This window comes from Dipodomys merriami, unplaced genomic scaffold, assembly GCF_024711535.1.
Source record: "Dipodomys merriami isolate MVZ:Mamm:240054 unplaced genomic scaffold, mDipMer1.0.p SCAF_6, whole genome shotgun sequence".
In the NCBI taxonomy this organism is placed as follows: domain Eukaryota; kingdom Metazoa; phylum Chordata; class Mammalia; order Rodentia; family Heteromyidae; genus Dipodomys; species Dipodomys merriami.
This window is the reverse complement of record NW_027206179.1, coordinates 10,237,105-10,259,832: the sequence shown is the minus strand read 5'-3', so window position 1 is coordinate 10,259,832 and position 22,728 is coordinate 10,237,105. Positions and strand designations below refer to the sequence as shown.

General features: G+C 56.9%; 1 protein-coding gene across 1 annotated transcript in view; it reads right to left on the bottom strand.

Annotated features, from left to right (window-relative positions):
* Positions 1 to 5,562: 5,562 nt before the first annotated feature.
* Positions 5,563 to 22,728, bottom strand: part of Zfr2 (zinc finger RNA binding protein 2) — an 87,973-nt gene continuing 70,807 nt past the window's right edge. Inside the window, exons 9-21 of the mRNA XM_070003298.1 lie at positions 21,077 to 21,236; positions 18,954 to 19,117; positions 18,274 to 18,393; positions 16,626 to 16,768; positions 15,971 to 16,103; positions 15,317 to 15,507; positions 13,161 to 13,320; positions 10,956 to 11,094; positions 10,288 to 10,385; positions 9,833 to 9,928; positions 8,949 to 9,060; positions 8,373 to 8,470; positions 5,563 to 6,681 (exon numbers count right to left, since the gene is read on the bottom strand). Of these exons, the coding sequence (XP_069859399.1) occupies positions 6,505 to 6,681; positions 8,373 to 8,470; positions 8,949 to 9,060; positions 9,833 to 9,928; positions 10,288 to 10,385; positions 10,956 to 11,094; positions 13,161 to 13,320; positions 15,317 to 15,507; positions 15,971 to 16,103; positions 16,626 to 16,768; positions 18,274 to 18,393; positions 18,954 to 19,117; positions 21,077 to 21,236 (1,791 nt within the window). The 3' untranslated portion in view covers positions 5,563 to 6,504. The remainder of the gene's footprint in view (positions 6,682 to 8,372; positions 8,471 to 8,948; positions 9,061 to 9,832; positions 9,929 to 10,287; positions 10,386 to 10,955; positions 11,095 to 13,160; positions 13,321 to 15,316; positions 15,508 to 15,970; positions 16,104 to 16,625; positions 16,769 to 18,273; positions 18,394 to 18,953; positions 19,118 to 21,076; positions 21,237 to 22,728) is intronic.

Genomic DNA, 22,728 nt, shown 5'->3' with positions numbered 1-22,728 from the left:
GAAAGGCAAGCGCTCTACCACTGAGCCACCTTCCCAGCCCCAAACATCCCAAGTTCTTGCCATGTCTAATTTGGGAAAAACAGTTTTTTTTTGTTTTGTTTTTTGTTTTTTTAATCCTTTTCAGGCCTGAATTTCCAGCTTTGGGGATCAAAAGCCTCCCCCCCCCCCCCCGCCCTGGCACACCCCAGCCTCCCCCCCCCAGTAATATTTTTGGTGCCAGGCAAAAGAGTGAGATCTGACTTGGAAAACAAACAAACTGAAAGCGAGTCTTGAGTGTGAGACCCAGTCTCACAAGTGTGAGGCCCCGAGTTCAAATCAACGTACACCAGGAAAAAAACCAAAACCCACAGAGAACACCCACCACCAGGATTGCCCCAGACTCAGCCAGGAGGACCAGGGCTCCAGTGTCTCCGGTTCCCAGTGGAAAGTCTATTTTGTTTGCTGAGTCAGGTGGCTCCACAGATCTGCCTTGGACCCCGACAGTGGGTTGCCCTGGTGACCCACTGCTCCCTACACGCCTCGTGTGAGACCAGCTCCGGCGGCTTCCAAGGACCATCCTCAGATCTCAGCTTCTTGAATAGCTGGGATTACAGGCGTGAGCCACCTGGGCTGGCAGAGGAAGCTTTCTGAACCTGGAGGGCGGGGCGGGGTGGCCACAGCCGGTGGAGTGGTTTGATGAAAGCCGAGCCTTCGCTCCAGCTCCTCTGGATCTGTGTGCCCCAGTTAGCACGCCTTTAAATTTAGCTGCTCTTCCCAGGCCAGGGGACTCCCCGATCCAGGAAGCGGCTCTGGCTCTTTCCAGGAAAATGCAGCCTTGTTTGTTTGCAACCCAGCTATGGTCTGAGTTTTTTTTTTTTTTTTTTTTTAAGATGGGGATCTGAGGGTCGTGGTTCAAAAGTAGCCCAGGCAAGAGCTGTCTGCTATGGCTGTACTTCTGATCTCAATGATTTCTAGCTTAGGCCCCGGCTAGCTCTGGACTGGGGCTCATTATGTACCCCACTCACCCCCAGTTCCTCCTGCTCCTGGCTACCTCCACTTCCCACCTCCCTTTGCTCCTGCCTCACAAGCTTCCATCTTGTTTTCCCCTCAAATGCTCCAGGTAGGGCCCAGCCCCAGGGCCTTTGCACATGCCGTGCCTTCCTCCTATGTGTACTTGCCCCCCCTCTTCTCAAAGCCAGCACCTTCATCATAGTCTTAGCTTGTTTAAGAGATCTTTCCTGACCACTTTCCTGTGGTCACTACTCACCATCACCGGAGCCATGGCCTGTCACCTATCTTTCTATTTTTATTTTGTCGGTTCTAGGGTCTTGAACTCAGGGCCTGGGCACTGTCCCTGAGCTTCTTTTGTATTCTACCAGTGCCACTTTCAGCTTTTACTGTTAGGTGGAACTGAGGAATCGAACCTGGGGCTTCATGCATGCTAAGCAACCATTCTACCACTGAGCCACCTTCCCAGCCCGCATTGGTTACTTTTGAGGTAGGGCTTTATGCTTGGGCCAGCCTGGGCTTCAGTCTTCTATTTGTGTTCCCTGTGCTGCTGGGGATGGCAGGTGGGGCACACCAGCCAATGTCTGAGATGGAGTCTGGCAAACTTTACTGCCTCGGCTGGCTTTGAACTGGAACTTTCCATCTCTCCCTCCCAAGTAGCTAGGAGGCTTGCATTACCTTGCCTACTTTTTTTTTTTTTTTTTTGTCACTTGGGGGGCTTGAACTCTGGGCCTGGGCGCTGTCCCTGAGCATCTCAGCTCAAGGCGAGTGCTCTACCACTTAAGCCACAGCACCACTACCGATCTTCTGGTGGTTTATTGGAGATCAGAGTCTCATGGACTTTCTTGCCCAGGCTGGTTTTGAACCATGATCCTTAGATCGCAGCCTCCTGAGTAGCTAGGATTACAGGCGTGAGCCACAGGTACCTGTCTCCTTTTTCTTTTTTCCCATGTTTAATACATTGATTGTTATTCTCCCTCATTATTAAAGCTATAAGAAGTATTTCTGTGCCTTGAAATTGTGTGTGTGTGAATTACAAAGCAGCAAGAGAGAAATATAGTGTTATTCGGGCTCCTTTTTCTGGTTTTTAACTTTCCCTGTTGGTGCAGGGCCTGGCACACCGGGGCAGGGGCTCCCGCACTGTGCCACCCAGCTCTGCCTTCCGTGCTGCTGGCCCGCCCTGCTCCTGCCTGAACGCCAGACCCACCTTTCTGAGCGGGGAGTATTTGGAAGCGCACCTTGTTGCTGAAGTCTCCCCTCCCCACCCCACAAGGTCAGGGAACTGGCTTCACCCCAAGTTTGAAGAAGTTTAGAGTCAGAGGGGAAGGGAATTTGCCCACACACCCACTGCTAATATGTTCAAGGGCCAGGCTACAGACTAAGTGTGTGGCTGTGTGAAGCGACAGCTTCTGGCTTGTCTTCCTCCTCCTCCTCCTCCCCTCCTCTCCCCCCCCCCTTTCTTCTGATGTTGGTTCTAGGGCTTGATCTTAGGGCCTAGATGTTTGTTTCTGGGCTCTTTCTTTCCTTCTTTCTATTCCTTCCTTTTTTCCCTTTCTTCCTTCCTTCCCTTTCTTTCTTTCTTTCTTTTTTTCTTTCTTTCTTTCTTTCCTTCTTTCTATTCCTTCCTTCCCTTTCTTTCTTTCTTTCTTTCTTTCTTTCTTTCTTTCTTTCTTTCTTTCTTTCTTTCTTTCTTTCTTTCTTTCTCTTCTCAAGGCTAGAGCCCTTGCGGGTTTTTCTTTTTTGTGGTTAATTGAAGTCTCATAGTCTCTTTCCTGCCTGAGCCAGCTTCGAACCTCGATGCTTTGATCCTCAGATCTCAGCTTCCTGAATGGTTAGCATTACACGGCATGAGCCACTGGTGCCCTGCTTTTTTTTTTTTTTGGGTGTGTGTGTGTGAGATAATGGACACAAAACTGACCACTCCCGGCTCCAGCCATGTTTCAGTGCACAATTCAGTAATATTGAGCCCACTCACTTGGTCATGCCGTGGCCACTCCCTCGACTTTTCCTTGTCCCACACTGAAGTTCATTCCCCCATCAACGCCAACCCACCAGCTCTCTCATGCCCCTGCTCCCCTGTCCTGCTTCCTGTCTTTGTAGCTGGGAGCTCCTGTGGGTGGAGTCCTTCAGTGCATGTCCTGTACCCGCTATCGAAGCACCGTGTCCTCAAGGTCCCTCCATGCTGCAGCTGGTGTCATTATCCCTTTTTCATGGCTGCCTAATATTCCACTGTATGGACAGGCCATGGTATTTGTCTCTGTTCACCCACCCACAGAGGACACTTGGGCTGTTTCCACTTTTTGGCTGCTGTGAACATGGATGTGCAAGAGTCTGTTTCCAACTTTGCTCATTAAAAAAAAAAAAAAAAAGCGTGGCAGATGCTGGTATCCAGGATTTCAACTCCCAGCACTGTCTTTTCTATTTTTTCATGGGAGACTCTAGTAGTGTGAGCAAACCACTAGGCTTTACTGAAAAATCGGATGGGCCTTACAATCCCAAACCCCAGAGGGCAACCGGAGAATGGATGCAGTTATGGTGGGGGGGAGGCAGGCACGATTGCTGGGAGGTTTTCCTGAATGCCCGCCTGGGACTTATTTCTGCCCACACTTGGGGGGGGGGACAGACTGCAGTGATTGGTCCCAGTGACTTCCTGTGCTGTGTGGATGACCTTGGAGACAGGAGCCCCAGACCTGTCCTTCCTCTATTCCCATCCTTAGCCCTGCCCACACACGCATCACCCCCCTCCCTCCCCTTACTCACCGTCTCCTAGCAACAGGCCGCCTGGATCCGCAGCCTGGTCCAGGCTCTGCCTCCTCCAGGATGCTTCTATGCTGCCCTCCCCGCCCCCCCCCCCCCGGGCTGGCTTCTAGTCCTTCCTGCTCTGGGGTCCCCTGCCCCATGTGATGAGGACTGACTGGGGGGGCAGGCAGGGGGATGGGAGGGGGGAAGGTCAGACGTGATGGTGCTTTAGGCCTTCAGTGAGCCCTATGGCCTGACAAAGTGCCGTCTGGACCCAAGCCTTTCGCTAAGCCACTGTGGAGAGTTTAGGCGTCTGGAGCCGCTAGGCGGGCCGTTAACTCTTTGTCACTGGGCGGGGGGGGGGGTTGCTGTGTGTGTGGGGAGGTTGAGGCCGTTTGTGGTCAGGCAGCCGGGCTCTCTGCTCTTCAAGCCTGCCGTCCAGTCGCCACTGTGACCCCGCCCTCCCTCCCCGCCTCAAAGAGAGAGGTTCACATGATTGCTGAGGGCGTGTGTGTGTGTGTGTGTGTGGGGGGGGGGTCACATCTCTGGCTGTTTAAGCCCCGACTGGAGAGTTATTCATCTGTTCCAGGTCTGCTTTAGACCCTGGGCCTACATGGGTCAGACAGGCAGAAGCGTTTCCCGCCACAGTGTCCTTCCGTTCATGTCTGCTGTGAAGACAGCCCACAGGGTCACATGAAGGGTGGGGGTGTGGGGGGGCTTTCTGAGCAGGTGACACTGGAGTGAGGATGGGCGGGAACGGCAGTGTGTGTGTGGTGGGGGAGAGGGGAGAAGCTGACCACTGCAAGGGATCAGCAGGTGCCAAGGCCCTGGGGCCTGGCCTGGCTCATCCAAGATGGGTAAAGAGCTGTGGTCCAACTGCTGGAGAGATGTGAAGCACAGGGAGGCTCCAGTGGGAGCCTTGTTTGGATTGGGGGGGGTCTCATCCTGAGTGCAGTGGGTCCCTCAAGGGGGTTGACTAGGATGAAGACAAAGGAACCCTGGAGGGTTTCCTGGCCTGTGAGTTATGATGGTGAAGGAATCCAGGGGGGTCTGGGCGTGGGGGTGGGGATTCAGCTGGGCGGCAGGTGGTGACCTGTGACCCCCGTGGGCTGGAGGGGAGGTTGGGCTCTGTGCTCAGGATGCCTGCCCACTGTGCCCTCTCTGCCCTCCCCCCCACAGCCTGAGGGAGCCCCAAGGCTCAGGGGCGTCCTGAACGTGGCCGCTGTGACCTCTCTGCACTACTCTGACGTTTCTGGTCAGGATCCAGGGCCTGAAGGAAGCCTCTGCGGACCCGGGTCCTTCATTATGCTATGGCTGTGTCCCCCACCCCCATGGCAGCTCCCCAAGCCTGAATGCTCCTGTGTGTGTGATGGTCAGATGACGTTGTCATCGTCGTCTCCTCCTCTTCTTCCTCCCTCCCTCCCTCCCTTCCTTCCTTCCTTCCTTCCTTCCTCTTTCTCTCTCTCTTTTTTTCTTCCCTGGGGCTTGAACGGAGCCTAGGCACTGTCCCTGAGCTTCTTTTGCTCAAGGTTAGCACTCTACCACTTGAGCCACAGCGCTGCTTCCGGCTTTTTCTGTTTCCGTGGTACTGTGGAATCGAACCCAGGGCTTCATGCATGCTAGGCAAGCACTCTACCGCTGAGCCACATTCCCAGCCCCTGATGATTGCTTCTGGAGTGTTCACCGGGGTCCCCTGAGGGAGCCCAGGCTGTGTGTGTGTGTGTGAGGGGGTGGGAATCAGCCACTGGGCAGCTTGGGGCCTTGGGGTGCCCAGCCTGCTCCCCCCCACCAGGGCTCCAGGGCGGTGGTGAAAAAGACCACACGGGCCACACAGCACACAAGCGCCTCTCCTTTATTCCCCGTGTTTCCTTCATGTCTGGTGGCTTTACACAGATGACCAGATGCAACACCACACGCAAAGCCAGCCTGTGTCCAGAGCAATGGAGTCAGCAGCGTCAATGCTCATGGGGGCTGGAGGCCCAAGCCTCTTCTCTCCCATGTCATTGTGAAGGAAGAGGAGGGGTGGGGGCGGGTGGGGTGGGGGCCAGGCCCTGCTTCTGCGGGGGGAACGCGGGGCGCACTTGCCCCAGCCCGGCACGGCTCACCACCACCGAGTGGCCCTCTCTGCGGAAGGCACTCAGGTGTGTGGGGGAAGGGGGGAGGGGGTCTCGGGCTGGGGTTCCACTGTGGGGGATCACAGCACTGGGGGTGGGGAGGAACAGCCAGCATTACTTTTGGGGGGTAGTGGCTGAGGGTGAGGGGTGTCCTGCCCGGGGTGCTCTCGTGCCGGCCCTGTGCACACGGAGGAGGTGTGCGGGGTGCCTCCTCCGCGCTGGCGTCCCCACGCGCCGCTGGCCTGGGGGACCTCTCCCCAGGCCCCTTCTCTGATCTCCAGGGCCGGCGTCCACGCCCCTGGGCTCAGGACAGGCTTGGGGGTCTCGTCTGAGGGGCAGGCAGAACTGGGGGGACGGGGGAAGCCACACACTGCACAGAACACCACGGGGCAGGTTGAAAGCCAGCGGAAGTAGCAGGTTGGGGGCTGCCTGGCGGGGTGGGGGGACAGGGCCAAGGGGGGTTCCTTGTACTGGGGGGGCGAGGGGGCCGTGACTTCTCTAGCAAGTGAAGCACAATGTGTGACAAGAATCTACAGAACACGACTGGAAGGACAATGCCACCACTTGATGCCGGGGTGGGGGGGGCGGAGGCAGGTGGCGGGCACACCCGTGTGCCCGGCTGCCTGGGTGGAGACGCGCCAAAGCCGCCGAGGGCGGGCGGGGCTCACACAGGCCCCTCGCCCCCCTTCCGGCCCCGCTTCCTCTCACCGGAGACGCCCGGGGCCTGCACCGCCTCTCTTGGCCTCTTCCGCCCGCGGGCCCCCAGCCGGCTTCGGGCTGGCAGGCGGTCCATGCCCAGCACCTTGTGGATCTGCCGGAATGCCACCATGCGCAGGGCGTGCTGCGGGCCACGACACGGGGCGTTAGACACAAGCGGGGAGCCTGTCATCCTAGCTCCTCAAGAGGCCGAGATGGGAGGATCGCGGTTCAAAGCCAGCCCAGGCAGGAAAGTCCTCATGAGACTCATCTCCAATAAACTACTCAAAGAAAGCCAGAGGTGGCGCTGTGGCTCGCGTGGTAGAGCGCTGACCTTGAGCAAAAGCAGTTCAGGGACAGCGCCCAGGGCCGGAGTTCAAGGCCCAGCATCGGCAAAAATCAATCCATCAATCAATCGGTCGTGTACTTTTCTTTTTTGGTGGTAGCAGGGTTTGAACTCGGAGCACTTGCTAGGCAGGCACTCTTCTACTTGAGCCACACCCCCAGCCTTTTACGTTTTTAGTTAGTTTTTGGAGTCATCTCAAGTTTTTGCCTGAGCTAGACTGGGACTGCCATGTTCCTGTGTATACTTCCTGCACAGCTGGAATCACAGACACATGCCAACATGCCCAGCGTATTGGTTCAGATGGACTCTTTTATCAACTTTTTCACTTCAAACCCAATCCTCCTGATCTGTCTCACAGGTAGAAAGCAGCTGCCTGCCCTCTCTCTGAGTGCTTCTTAAGTGATCATGGGTAACACATGCCTAGAAGGATTGAGGCCTGTGGGGGATTTCCTCTGTACCGTGCAGATCACTGCCCCCTGGGCTGGTCCTGGGGAGGAGCTGAAGCTGTAAGAACCCTAAAGCTCAACGACAATGTGTGCTGGAGCCAGGTGGCGGTGGCTCACACCTGTAATCCTGGCTACTCGTAGGAGGCTGAGATCTGGAGGATGGAGGTTTGAAGCCAGCCCAGGCGGGAAAGTCTATGAGACTCATCTCCAATTAACCATCAAAAAGCTGGAAGTGAAGGTGTGGTTCAAGCAGTAGCATGCCAGTTTTGGCCAAAAAAAAAGCTCAGGGACAGTGCTCAAGGGACAAGCCATGAGTTTAAGTCTCAGTATGTGCTCATGTGCATGTGCGCACGCACACACACACACACACACACACACACACACACACACACACACACACACACACACACACACACACACACCCATCTGTGTTGGGTGGCCATCATTGGGGACCCTTCTTTCTGCGGTCACCCAGTTACCTGTGAAGCCCCTTTTTGTTCTATTACTTCGTTCTCACTGTGTTTCATGTATTGCCTGAAATCTCACTCCAGACCAAGATGGGCTGGCTGTGCCCACATTCTGTGATGCCCAGCTCTTCCCCAGGGACTCACTGGCATGGGGGCGTGGCTTGGCACTGGCTGGCAGCGGGGCTGCCATGGAGTCCCTCAGAGCCCAGATTTGAACCCTGCACTGGAGCAGTTTGCATCCTACGAGAAAGGGGTGTGTGTGTGGGGGGGAGTGTTGTGTGTGTGTGGCTGGAAGAGGGTCTCGCTGTGTAGCCTAGGCTGGCCTGGAACTCACGGTCCTCCGGCCAGGGCCTCCAGACTGCTGGGATTACAGGCGTGCTGCCCACCGAGGGGGCAGTGTTTTGGGTCTGGTGGGTAGTCAGTCAACTGGAATGGTCACACTAGCAGAACCCCAGGGTCTGGGACTCATCCCTGCCACGGCCAGCTGTGGCCCTGAGCGGCCGGCCCAGCCCAGAGCTGGGAGCAGACCCTGGAGGGCTGCTGCGAGGCTCATCCTGCCCGGGCCTGGTGCTCGTACCTGGGCACTGGCCGTCACGTCTTCCCGCTGCTGGGGAGTCATGGACTCCAGGGCGTCCGTCTGGTCTTTCTCACAGGGGTCCTGGATCCCCGGCCCACCTGTGGGAGGGAAGAGTGGGCTCAGAGCGGGTCGAGGACGCCTTGTGGGGGTGCCCAGTGGTGGGACGGGGCGAGGCTGCTCTTCCCCACCAGGGGAGCTCCGGTCCAGGGGGGAGGAAGAGTCTGTGCTGTGCCCAGGGCACCTGTGACCCATCACCCCTTTCCTCGCCTGTCTCCCCTCCTCCTCCTTCCCCAATCCACTGGACCTAACCTATGTCTGACTTCGGCTTATTTCCCTGGGAAAAAAATAGCCTATTTATTCAAATAAATTTGAATCGGGCCACTAGCTGGCCGCTGTCCAAAAAGACAGGTGCTCAGTGCTGAGGGCAGGGGGGCAGGGGAGGGGGGGCACAGGGCAGAGTCCCAGTCCAGCCGCTTGCAGTCCCGCCCCACCAGTGGGTGTGTCCACAGCGAGCCCCACCCCATCCCCATGAGGTCCCGCCCCAGCCCTCCCCTCTAGTCCCCCGTGGGCACTGACCTGGCAGGAGCGTGCCTGTGGCCACACATTCCAGGACCCGCCGCACAGCGTCCCCAGGGCTCAGGGGCTTGGCGGCGCTGCTCAGGGCCTTCTCCACCAGCAGTTCCATGGCCTGGCAGGGGGTGGAGGACACGGGGGAGGGGGAGATGCTTGGAGGCAGGGGGTGGGGGGGAGTCCAGGGGTCTTGGGGCACGAGGCCCCTTTGGGCTTCTCTCCTCCCTCCTGCCACCATCAGAGGCTCCCCCCCGCTGGGGTGGGGATGGGTGTGGAGGTGCCCTGGGGGACCCAAGTGTGTGTGTGTGGGGGTGGACCCTGGTGACAGCACGTGACATGGCCACTGTGCCCTCCACAGGGTGGACTAGGCGTTTTCCCCGGCCCTGGACAGTCTCTCAGACCCTGGCCTAGCAGCCGGGCTTTGGGCAGGAGGTGGATGCCAGCGAGGGGTGGATGGAGTAGGGGGTGTTAGGGCTGCAGGACCCCCTTTGTGGCTGTGGCCCAGCGCCCCGACGCCTGCTTGTCACCTCCCTGCTCACCTGTGCTTATTTTTTTATTTTTATTGTGAACATACTGTACAGAGGGGTTACAATTACATGGGCAAGATAATGAGTTCACCTGTGTTTATTTACATGGCGGCCCAGGCTCATCACAAGCTTGGGGTTTGGGACAATGACGGTCAGACGAGGCTTGGGGGGGCCCAAGGCTCTGTCCTCCCCCCCGCCCCCCCCCCGTCCCAGGGTCACCCTCAGTCACCTTCCCTGCTACAGCTCATGCCGGCCCCACAGGAACAGATGGACAGGGAGTTCAGCTCGGGAGTCAGTCCCTTGTGTGTGTGGGTCCTCTTTTCTTTGGGGGGAAGGGGTTCTGAGCCTCCCCAGCTGCCTTACCCAGGCTGGCAGGGCTGCCCAGGTGGGCAGGCGTCGGCACAGGTCCCGCAGGACACGGATGACGATGACGCAGGGCTGCAGGCCGCTGGCTCTGGCCTGCAGGGGGAGAGGAAGCTCAGGGTTAGCTGCTGGGGACGGAGTCAGGGCTCCCTCCCTCCAGGGGGGCAGCTGGCCCTGATCTGAGGGTGAAGCCTGGGGGGGAGAGGACAAGAGGGGAGAAGGCCACCGGCCCGGTGAGCCTCAGGTTGCTGGCCAGCGGTGGCCCCCACCGCTTCGTGTGTGATGCAGTCCAACAAGGACCAAAGTCACAATGTCAGGTGACTGCTCTCAGCAACCACTTCCGGCCGAATGAGCAGACAGCGGTGCTCAGGGTCCAGGCCAAGGCAGGGGCTGCCTGGAGTGTGGTTTTACTTTTTTGGGGGGGGGCAGTCTCCCCTTCATCCTATACCTCTCACCTGGAACCACTTGGCGTGGCGGAGGGCAGCCAGAGACTCCAGGCATCTCTCCTGACTCAGGATGTCGTCCGGCTCATCCTGAGGATCCTCCACTCCTTCTAGAAGTGGAAGGGAGTAGGCAGGGAGGCCCGCAGTGCTGGGGAGGGGGGAGGGCGCCCAACCTTCTCCGTTCCAGCCTGGGGGAGGGCAGCTCTGGGATCTGGGGACATTTGATCTTGATCTGTCACCGTGAACCCTCATGGTAGAGCCAGAGCTCCTGATGTGTGTGTGTGTGCGTGTGTGCATGTGGGGGCGGGGGGGGGGGAGTGCAGGGAACGTGGAAGTGTGAAACTCTGGATGTGGCTTGACTTCTAGAAAGTTCCAAGAGCATCATGGAACTGGATGGAGGATGTGGGTGACCGCAATGCGTTGCTGTCCTTGTGGATGGTGCCCCCAGGCTCTGGGGGAACTGTGGCCCCGTCCCCCTGCCTCTCCCGTTATTGGGTGCAGGGATGCATGCCGTTCGTCTCAGCACTGGGGGAGACTGAGGCAGGAGGTGTGGGGGAGGCCCCGGGACACAGAGGTCCTGGAAGGCTGCTGTGGTGACATCCTTCCAGGAAGGAGGCAGAAGTGGTTCCAGGCCCTTGTACTGGGGCAGAGGGGGATGGGGAGGTGTGCGTGGGGTGCACCTTGGTTGGCAGAGGGGTCTTCACGCATCAGGGTCGAAGTGATGGACACGGTGACTTGTATCCTGGGCTCCTCGCAGGAGGAGATGACCACATTGTCTTCTGGGTCAGAGGAAATCTCGTACTTGTCCTCGGCCAAAATCTAGGTGTCAACGCAACACCAGGCAGTGTTACTTCAGCTCAGGGTCCCCATGCAGGCGGATGAGGCCGAAGCTGGGGTGTGCATGGTCATCTGCCCCCCCTCCACTTGCTGCTAAGTGCTGGGCCCCGCTTCCCAGCACCTGGCACTCCTGTGTGACTCAGACACAGTCCCAGGGGTGCACGTTAGGAGCCTCCCTGTGTAAAGAGTGCCAGCAACTCAACAAGATAAGCAATCAAATGATAAATATATAGGCAAATGAACTGAGATAGTTGGTAAAAAAAAAAAAAGACACAAAAATGACCTGTGCAACCTTTCACAAGGCAAAAATGAATGCCATGGCCAGAGAGAAGCAAATCAAATCGACAGTGAGGTGCCACTGTCACTTATGTAATGAGTCGGGCTGTGGCCGTCCGGCCTCTGGTTCCCTGTCCCCGCCTTCCATGCTGCCTGCGTCCACTCCTGAGCCAGGCCTCCCTCAGTTACATCTTCCTCCCGGTTCCTGAGCCCCTCCTGTTCAAGGCCTTCTGCAGAAAGGCCGCCCACTAAGGGCACCATTCGCACACAGGGCAGAGGGGAGAGGCACTGCTAGCTTTGTGAGGCCCTCGAGCTACGAGTTCCCGGCAAGCCAGGCCTGTACCTGTTCTTTGCAATATCCATTTTTTGCCGGGGGAGGGGAGAGGTCGGTCGTGGGTCTTGAACTCTGGGCCTGGGCGCTGTCCCTGAGCTCTTCAGCTCAAGGCAAACGCTCTACCACTTGAGCACCACTTCCAGTTTTCTGGTGGTGAATTGGAGATAAGAGTCTTTGAACCGTGATCCTCAGATCTCAGCCTCCTGAGTAGCTAGGATGAGAGGCGTGAGCCACTGGGCACCCGGCGCAATGTCCATTTTATTGTGTGGTAGGCTCAGGGACTGTGTGATGAAGTCACTGACGTCGGACCATGTCACAGCCCTGCTTCAAACCCCCGACAGTTCCCACTTCCCTGAGAATGCCGTCCTGTCCCTTTGCACGGCCTTCAGGCCTGGCTTGATCCAGGGCTCATCCCTTGCACTCACCTCTCCTGTTCTGCCTACAGCCTGGGCAGGTGCTGGTCCTTCTGTGTGGAATACCGACCTCCCTCAGACTTCAGGTCATCCTGTCCTCTGCCAGGGAGGGACCCTGTCCCCAGGGCCTCCCCGCTCTCCCCATCTGTGATCTAGCTGGTGTTAAGTTCTTCACAGAAGGTCAAGGGAAGGTTGGGGTGCCAGTGTAGTAACTATCTACCCTGAGGTCTGTCTAGCTCCCATGAGTAACCCCTGGAGAGGAGGGGTGTTTCCAGGCCCTGAGGTTAGACAGAACTGGAAGAAGACACAGCTCTGAGCTTGGGTTGTTTTCTCTGGGGATTGAATTCACTTGTTCGGCTGGAATTCTATCCCTCAGCTGCGTCTCTCACCCTTTTTGCCTGAGTTTACTATTATTACTATGATTATTATTATCATTGTTGTTGTTGTTGTGTCACTTCTGTGCTTAAACTCAGGTCCTGGACACTGTCCCTGAGCTTTTTTTGCCCAGGGCTAGTATACTCCCATTTGAGCCACAGCACCACTTCTGGCTATTTGGTGGTTAAATTGGAGAGAAGAGTCTCATGGATGCTGCTGTCCAGGCTGGCTTTGAACTGTCATCCTCAGATCTCAGGCTTCTAAGAAACTGGGATTACAGGTGTGAGCCACCAGTGCCTCTGTTACTATTACTATTATTATTTTTTGTGTGACAGTTTGGGGATTGATCTCAGGGCCCGGGCTCTATCCTTGAGCTCTTTTGCTCAAGGTGAGTGCTCTACCATTTGAGCCACAGCACCACTTCTGGTTTTCTATTAGTTTATTGGAGATAAGAGTCTCATGGACTTTCCTGCCTGGGCTGGCTTTGAACCATAATCCTCAGATCTCAGCCTCCTGAGTAGCTAGGATGACAGGTGTGAGCCACCAGTGCCTGGCTTTAAAAAAAAAAAAATACGATGCTGCATTCACACCTGGCAGGACGTGAGGGAAAGGATCATGGAAGAAGGGCACAGCAGTATGGCCACCCTTACCAGGAGCTGCTCAGGCAGCCTCTCTGCGATCTCCTGCACCAGGGCACGCGTGGGCTTCTGGGAGCAGAGAAGGGCCAGCTTCACGCTCCGGTCCCCCCGAAGGACGAGGCCTTTTGCCAGGATGCCGACACGCATGACGCCTTTCAGGGCCCGAGGGCCGCTGTGGAGACAGAGCCACAGATGCACCATTAGGGCAGGGGAGCCTCGGTTTCCTCATCTGTCAAGTGAGACTCTGGCCCTTCTGACAGGGCGTTCCCCTCCCCTCCTGTCAGGAGGGAGTGAAAGTTATGCCAGGTCATTGTGTGCACACAGGTCACAACAGTGATGTTGGAATCCACACATTTCTCCCCCGCATCCCCCAGCATGCTCTGTGGCCCGTATGACATCTGTGGGTGACTTGAGCCACAGCTCCATTTCTGGCTTTTTCTTGGGGGGGGTAATTTATTGGAGATAAAGAGTCTTACGGACTTTCCTGCCTGGGCTGGCTTTGAACCACTGATCCTCAGACCTCAGCCTCCTGAGTAGCTAGGATTATAGGTGTGAGCCACCGGTGTCTGGCTCAAGGATTCATTTTATGCTTGGTTAACTTGGGTGGAGGACACTCGGGCGCCCATGAAGACACGAGGGTGGGGGTGGGGAGGACGCTTGTGGTGACCTGAGGCCTGGACACCCCAATGGCTCCTGCCAGGCCCCTCTGTGTGTGGGTCCATGTGTGTGAATTGTTCCCATAGGCACATCTACAGGATGGAGAGTACATCTGTGGGTCTGTTAAACTAACAGGGAGCAAGGGTTCAATGGGGCTCAACTTTTGGTGTGGGAAGATGAGTAAGTTCTGGAGATGGATTGGGGGGGGTGGCTGCACAGCCACGTGACCGTGACAAATGACACCCAGTGATATACACTTGAATGAGTCTGGCACCAGTGGCTCATGCCTGTAATCCTACCTATTCAGGAGGCTGAGAGGGGAGGATCGCAGGTGGAGACCAGTTGGGAAAGAAAAGTCCACGGGGCTCTTATCTCTATTTAACCACCAAAGTGGAGCTATGGCTCAAGTGGTAGAGCGCTGGCCTTGAGTGAAAAAACTCAGGGATGGCTCCCAGGCCCAAGTTCAAGCCCCAGTATATACTTTCTCTCTCTTTCTCTGTCTCTGTCTCTCTGTCTCTGTCTCTCTGTCTCTCTGTCTCTCTCTCTCTCTTTCTCTCTCTCTCTCACACACACACACAGAGTTAAAAAGAGCTGGGGCATGGCTCAGGTGGTAGGAGAGTATCTCAAGTGGGATGGCTAGTGGTAGAGTGATTGCCTAGAAAGTACCAGGCTCTGAGTTCAAATTCCAATGAAACCAAAAAGAAAAGTTAAGACGAGAACTTTTATGTGGTGTACATTTTACCGCTAAAGAAAGGAAATGAAGTTGACGCTGCTACCCAGGGAGGAAGGGCTTGGGAGAGCTGAGCTCCCCAGGCCATGGAGTCGTGTGGTAGGTATGACCTGAGGACTCTGCCTGCGTCCTTAGGGCTGTGGCTCATGTGGATGCGGGTGGATTGTGGCTGGCTCTGTGACTGCTCGCCAGGTGGGAGTCGGGGTACCGTCTCCCCGGCTTCCCTCTGCTCACGAAAAACAGGTTCTGCAAAATGTCAGCTTTCTCTGTCCTTCCTTCTTCCTTTCTTTCCTTCCTCCCTCCTCTTCCTTCTTCCTTCCCCCTCCCTCCTCTTCCACTTCCCCTTTCTTTCTCCTTCCTTCCTTCCCACCTTTCTTTCTTTCCTCTTTCTCTCCCTCCCTCCCTCACACTCTTTCCTTCCTTCCTTCCTCTCTCTCTCTCTCTCTCTCTCTCTCTCTCTCTCTCTCTCTCTCTCTTTCTTTCTTTCTTTCTTGTCCGTACTGGGGCGTGAACTCAGGGCCCGGTGCTTTCCCTTGGCTTTAATGCCCAAGGCTGGTGCTCTTAGGCCTGAGCCACAGCTCCCTCCAATGCATCTGTGTTTTTGGGGGTGGGGTCTCCATGTGCTGTCCAGGCTGGTCCCAAACTCCTTGCTCATGCCATCCCCCATCTCAGTCTTCCAAGTGGCGGACTGCAGTCACTGTGTGTCTCTGGGGACCCTGGCTCACGGAGCAATGAGGACTGGAACCTGGCTTTGCTCTGGGGTGGGGGGGGGTGGCATTACCTGTGTTCGTAGCCCTCCTCCTCTGCCCTCTCCTGCTCCTCCTCAGCGAGCATGTCGGACACCATGCGGAGGGCCCGTTCCACGTGGGACACGGTCTTCTGGATGGCTTCCAGTTCCTCCTCCGTGGGGTAGATAGTGGCGTGCTTGCCCATGACGTGGCGGTCATCACTGGACTCGGGCCGGCGCTTGGGCTGTGGGGGAGGGGAGCCTCTGTCAGTGGGTCTCATACGACGGGCATGGGGGATGGGGGGATGGGACAAAAGGGCCAGGCTGTGTCCTAGTGGTGGACAGCAATCAGAAGACACAGAAGGGGCCCTGGGGCCAGGCTGGAATGAAGGAGCCACACCAGGTGGACAGCAGTGATTGGAGGTGGGGTGTCCAGAGGTGTCCAGCTCATGGGGGGGGTGCAGAGGGTGGGGTGGTGGAGCAGAGGGCTGAGCCTTGCTGACTCAGGGGCCTTGGGTCTGAGTGTGTGTGGGGGGTCTGGTGCTTCCCCTTTGGTCCACACCAGAGGTAGGGTGCAAATCGAGTCTCCCTCACATCCAGCCCAGGGTCCAAGCCACAGATGCCACCTCTCCCTACACCTCGAAACCCAGGAGGAGATGGGGTCTCTCAAGAACTGGGAGACATTTCACACGGGCCCCCGGCACCCACCTGACGTGGGGCTGAGGGCGTGGCCTGGCTGCTGGTGCTGGGCCCCGGGGCCCAGGACGGCGCGGCGGCGGGCAGCTCCTGCGCCGGGGGCTGCGGCTCCTCCTCCGCCCGCTTGCAGCGCTCTTCATGATCCCTGCGGGGACCAGAGGGAACCGAGGGCTGGGACGCTGCCCTGGGGCCCTCATGGGGTGGGCCGTGCCTGGCACTGAGGGTGCTTTGCATGCTGCCTGCTTATGGGCACAGGGAGACTGAGGCAGGAAGGCCAGGAGGTTGGCGGCAGCCACGCCCTGGGGGCATAGAAGAGGCCTTGGGCTGGACCACTGTGCCATGGGACCATTCCGTGGCCTGCCCTGCTTGGGTTTGCTGAGGCCGGGTGCTGGGAAGGCAGACATTGTGCAGGAAAACACTGGGGGCTCTTGAAGGGTGGCAAAGTGTGTGGCAGTCAGGGAGCATCAGAGATGCTGGAGGGAGGGAGACAAGGGCCCCAGGCTCCTGTCCATGACTGTCCCCCACCCCCACTGTCCACTGTCCAGATGCCTGGATGGACTTGGGTCTGAGCTACGATGGGGGAGGGGAGCGGCCCCACACGTGTGCTGGGTGCTGTGGCCAGGCGTGTGTGTGTGCGTGTGTGTGTGTGTGGGGGGACTGTGGGTACCTCAGGTCCATGCGCCAGCGCTGTCGCATGTCCTCCAGCTTCTTCTGGGTCACCTGCCTCTGCCGGTGCAGCTGCTCGGCCAGCGCCTTCTGCAGGCGGACGTTGGGCCCCGAGGCGATGGGAAGGCTGGGGTCCACTTTCCTCTGCAAAGGCAAGGAGGCGGGGTTACCCAGGGAAGCCCCTGGCTGCTGCCCTCCGGCTGCTCTGCACCCTAAAGGGAACGGGGGTCAGTGGGTACTCAGGGGAGCAAGCGTTAGGATGACGCAGTTCACAGCAGTGGCACGTGAGTGGTCTGAGTTTCTGACTAGGGGCTGGGCCAGGATGGTCACAGGCCTCGGAACAACAAATGCACATCCGGATCAACATGGCCTTAGTGACTCATGGTGCTGAGGTGAATCGTGTGCGCAGCCCGTGGCAGCCACTGTGCCACGGGTGCTGTGTGGGGCTGTGTCGGTGAAGAGCGCGGTGGTTGTGGAAGGGAGCTTGCTGACGATCCAATAACACGGCTGCCCCCAAAATCACACAGCAAGGGATGAAATCCAGCTACTGGGACCATCCAAGGGTTTCTTATGGTGTTGGCCGCCCTCCCACCTTGATTTATAAATCTGCTTCTAAGTCTTCTGTGTGGCCAGATTAGAAGATATTTTCCAAAATAGATACCAGCTGGGCGCTGGTGGCTCACGCCTGTCATCCTAGCTACTCAGGAGGCTGAGATCTGAGGACTGTGGTTCAAAGTCAGCCCAGGTAGGAAAGTCCCTGTGAGATTCTTATCTCCAATGAACCACCAGAAAACTAGAAGTGGTGCCGTGGCTCAAAGTGGTAGCACCCAGGCCCTGAGTTTGAACCCCACAAACAACAACAACGATATAAAACAGATACCATTGATTCACATACAACCCACCCATCTACCTGCTCATCTATCCATTTGTCCATCTGTCTGTCCATCCACTTACACACTCTATTCACCCTCACCCTTCCTCCTTTCCTTCCTTCCTCTTCCCTTTCTTCCTTACCTTTTTCCCTCCCTCTCTTCCTTCCGCCCATCTATGTATCCAACCATCCATCCATCCCTCCCTCCCACCCTCCCTCCCTCTATCCACTGATCTGTTCCTCCATCTATTGGTCCCTTGGTTCCGGATTCCTGTGTAGGCAGTAGATGAGGGGCTGACCCAGGACATGGCTGGGGATTAGGTGTGTGTGTGTGTGTGTGTGTGTGTGTGTGTGTGTGTGTGGTAACCACTGCTTCTGAGGAGGAGCAGGAGGGGCTGAGAGGCAGCATCCACAGCTAAAGGAGCCAGGGTTGATGGCGCCCACCAAGCTATGGTGCTAAACTGCTCCTCAGTGCAGCACTTTGGAGAAGAACAGGCAGGTCTAGGGCGCCCTCCGCAGAGCTGGAGCAGAGGCTGGGGCGCAGTGGCCCATGGGGCCTGCGGGCATCTCCCAGCGCTCTGCTCACACGAAGATGCTCCTGGAGATGTTGCATGGGGACACCATGATGAAGAACACTCCCCCCCCACCTCACCCAGAGCCCTAAGGGTCATCAGACCACATGGTCTGATGTGGAAGAGACTCAGCCGCAGAGGTGGGTGTCTGTTCCAGCTCCCCGCTAGGCCCCTGGGATGGTGCTTTGCACCCCCAATGGACACACCCTGTACTGCAGCCGGTGGCGACGCCCGGTCACATGCATGTCCTTGGCATTGAGATCGTTGAAGTTGCATTCGCACAGCTTGCAGCGGAAGCGAATCAACTTCCCTTCATCATTGCACACCTAGGACACGAAACATGGTGGAGACATTGGTCAGGTGGCATTATGCCCCAGCTCACTGCTGCTCCTGTGTGTTTCCCCCACTGATCTACCTGGAGGGAATGGCCACTGTCCCGGGAGGCTGTCCTGGGGCCCAGCCTCCGCCCACCATTCGCCCTCCGTGGTCTCTACCCTTTCTCTGTATCTGATCATAACTCAGCCACACACTCTACCTCCCCCCTCTTCTCCCCTGGTTGCCCAGTCTTAACTGTTGTAACTGGACAAAATGCCGGATGTAGCCAGGCACCAGTGGCTCACACCTATAATCCTAGCTACTCAGAAGGCTGAGATCTGGGGATCATGGTTCTAATTCAGCACACTCATGTGCATATGGGTGCGGGGACATACACGTTGCCAGCCTGGGGCTGCACTGAGTATTCTAGCATTGGCAATGCTTATAGAGCTACACAAGGGGACCAGGTCTGGAAATCTCCCCTCGGGGTGGGGTTCGGGAAGCTCTCAGAACCTGACCTGAGCAGGTCCTGGCTGGCACTGGGGCTCTGCTGCCCATGGCCTCTGCCTACCTCCTCCACGAAGTCGGTGCCCACTGGCTCTGCCTCCCAGCAGTCCCTCGGGGCAGGCTCGGCGGGGCCCCCTCGACCTGCATTGGCTCTCTCCGCATTGGGTCTCTCTCCATTGGGTCTCTCCGCGTTAGGTCTCCCCGCCTGGGAGTGCGATTCAGAAGATCCTGGAAGGGGACAGCTGTGTGACCCTGGCTAGAAACAACCCGGGGCCTCCTCCATCCCTCCCTCCCACCCCCTGCAGCTGGGCTTGCCCTGGGCCAGCTGATAAGATTCCAAATGGAGTCAGCCGTGTCAAAGCACAATGAATGGGGTGAGGGAGGCCTACAGAGGCCAGGCTCTGTAATGGGAGTTGCAGAATGATCACGAGGACTCGGGCTGCTGGCCTCAGCAAGTGGCCAGGGGTCTGTTCTTCACACAGGAGCCTGTGATACTCACCTTGAGGGTCCGTCACCTCTGTCAGCTCTGAAAGCACCTGTGAGCTTTATTATTATTATTACTATTATTATTTTATGCCGGTCCTGGGGCTTGAACTCAGGGCCTGGGTGCTACCCTGGAGCTTCTGTGCTCAAGGCCAACGTTCTACCACTTGGAGCCACAGCTCCACTTTTTGTTTTCTGGTGGCAATTGGAGATAAGACTCTCAACAACACTTCCTGTCTGGGGTGGCTTTGAACTGTGATCCTCAACTCTCAGCCTCCTGAGTAGCTAGGGTTATGGGTGTGAGCCACCAGTGCCAGGCTTCAAAACAGGTTTCATGGGGTTCTGGTTCAGAGGAAAGCCCCAATTTTTCCTTTGTTCCCAGACACCCTGGCACCAGACCTTGTGCACGGAGATCGGACAGGTCCATCTTATCCATCATTTATCCCCAAATTCAAGTTGATTTGTTGCACAGTCTTTTGTTTATTGGTGTTGATTGGTTGGCTTGGTTATTGTAGGTGTTTTGATTTGTTTTGAGACAAACAGCCTAGGCTGCCTGAAACTCATGATCCTCTGCCTGAGTCTCTCATGTGCTGGGGTTACAGGTGTGTACCACCATGTCTAGTCTTATATCTGTTTTTGCGTAGCTTGGACATACTTTCATGACAGCTAAGGCCAATTTGAGTCCATGATGTGGAGCCCTGGGTTTAGCTAGCTGGCTTGGAGAAGCCACCAGGATATAAGGTCCCTCTAGTCTTGAGTTAATCCGCCAGGAGACAGTGGGTAGACCAAAGGTCATACCGTCCCTGAAGGCAAATTTAGGTGGCCTCTGGAGAGAGAAATTTCTTTATCAAAGCTCCTTGCTGGGTGTGGTGGCCATACCTGTAATCCTAGCCCTAGACAAGGGCCGGAGGATGGAAGGTTTGAGGTAAGCCTGGGCTCCACTGCCATAGCCTGTCCTCAAACCAATCAACCAAGAGCTGGGGGGATATTCAGTGGTGAGTGCTTGCTTAGCACGTGCAAGGCCCTGGGTTCTGTCTCTAGCACCTCCCCCACCCCTCCCCTGCAAACCCCCCCACAACAACACCCAACCAGACAAACAAAAATAATCCATGCTGCTATTCATTTAGGAAACCGATTGCTGAGGGCAAACATAAAACGTGCGCTTGGGTTCCCCACCCACGTGGGAATTCCGTCTCCACAGCCAGCTGAGGAGCTTGGGCCAGGGATGTGGGCACAAGCACACCATCCACTATGGGGAGGAGCTGGGAGGCACAATGGGGCAATGGACCAGGAGCTGTCGGCTGGGTGAGCGCACCTCAAAACTCCACTGGGGAGCCGGTGGCTCCTGCCTGTCAGTCCAGCTACTGAGGAGGCTGAGAGCTGAGGATTGAAGCTAGGCCGGACAGAAGAGTCCATGAAATTCTTGTCTCCAATGAACCAGCAAAAAGCCATAAATAGACACACACACACACACACACACACACACACACACACACACACACACACACACACACACACACACACACACACACACACACTTCTAGCCTCCTATCCAATCTGGATCTCAAATTCCTGCCCGAGATCACGTGGTCCCTGGAACACGTGTACAAATCTAGGCAATGCCATTGGAGGACGGCGCGGGCATGAGGGGCATGAGGCTGGACATGCACGTGCATGCACCGGGAGTATTGTGGCGATTCCTACCGTTGTGCCGGGGTGCCTGGCCCCTGGCTGGCCTGCTGGGATTGAGCCCGCTGGAGTGGGCTTCACCAGGGGCGCCCAGGTCACGGGTGGAGGTGGAGTTCCTTGGCACGGGCTCAATGGTGGGAATCGGCTTCCCCAGCCTGGTGTGCAACTTGTAGACCTGTTAACACATGCCACGCCTGTCAAGAGCCACCTTCAGTACCAGGCAGGGCAGCCTGAGGGTGCGCAGGGGAGAGGTGAGGAGTGCAGTGGCTTTGTCCTGGAGCCGGGGTGCAGGGGAGGAGGAGGGGGAGGGGGGAGGGCTCACTCTGAATTTCCTCCCCACCCTCTGCAGAAGAGCCCTTGCAAAGATTTTCTTAATTCCAGTAACACCCTTCCTCCGACTTCATGGTGTTGACAAGCCTCGGCCTCTGACGTCTCTGCCTCTTGGTGTCCAGGCCCAGAGAGGCCTCAGCAAGTGTGTGTGGACTGACATGGGGTTAGGGGTTGCCAGCTAAGATGGATGCATGCACAGGATCCTGGGAGATGGTAAGTCTGGGTAAGAAGTGCACATAGCTGGGCATGGTGGTGAACACCTGTAATCCCAACCCTCGGGAGGTGGAGGCAAGAGGCTTACAGCTTTGAGGCTAGCCTGGCCTATATATACCAGTCCCCAAGTGAACTTGGGATACATCATGAGACCCTGTCCCAACCACCTTATCTCTCCCTGTCCCCCCCAAAAAAGGCCCAGGTACTAGTGGCTCACGCCTGTAATCCTAGCTATTCAGGAGGACTGAGACTTGAGGATCACTGTTTGAAGCCAGTCTGGGTAGAAAAGTCTGTGAGACTTATCTCCAGTGAACAAGCAAAAGGCTAGAAATGGAGCTGTGGCTCAAGTGGTAGAGCACCAGCCATCAGTGAGAAAGCTAAAGGACAGTACCTAGGCCCTGAGTTCAAGCCCTGGTACTGGCACACACACACTCTCCTATACAACAGACAAATAATGTGCACAAGTCTGGGTATGAGCTGGCCATGACCCTCATGCGCTTCCGGCCCCGTCCTGGCCTCTGCCGTCCATGCCAACTACCATGTCAGACGTGACTGCCAGCTCTGAGTCTTTGACTCTCATACCTCAGATCTGTCCTCAACCCCATGTAACAGAGACCATGTCACCCCCAAATTATTTCCAGAACAAGTCCCAACCTGGGGCTGTTCCTACCGCCGCCCCCCCCCCCCCCCCCCCCCGCCCACCCAACCACGTTCGTTCCACTTGCTGCCGGGGCTCCTGGTTTCCAATCTCTCCCATTCTCTGTGCCACCTAGCTTAATTTTTCAGGGGTTCACCCTGGTACTAGGGATTCTGCCCTGAGTTGGGCCAGAGACTGAGGCCCGGGGTGAACCTAGGAGTGAATGGGGGAGAAGCTAGGGACAGATTGGAAGTGGAGCCCCTATGCAAAGGCCCAGGGGCAGGAGGATGTGAGGTAGATGGGCCTCCAACATCTGCATGTTTGTTGTTGGGGAGTGGGACAGGGCCTGCTCAGTGAGCAGCTGTACCTAGGCAGATGTCCCAAGTGTGTGTGTGTGTGTGTGTGGTTCTTTCCTCCACTGCACAGGTGAGCCCTCCACACCCACCCTTCAACAGTGCTGCCACTTGGGGGCGCTGTGCCACTGCCA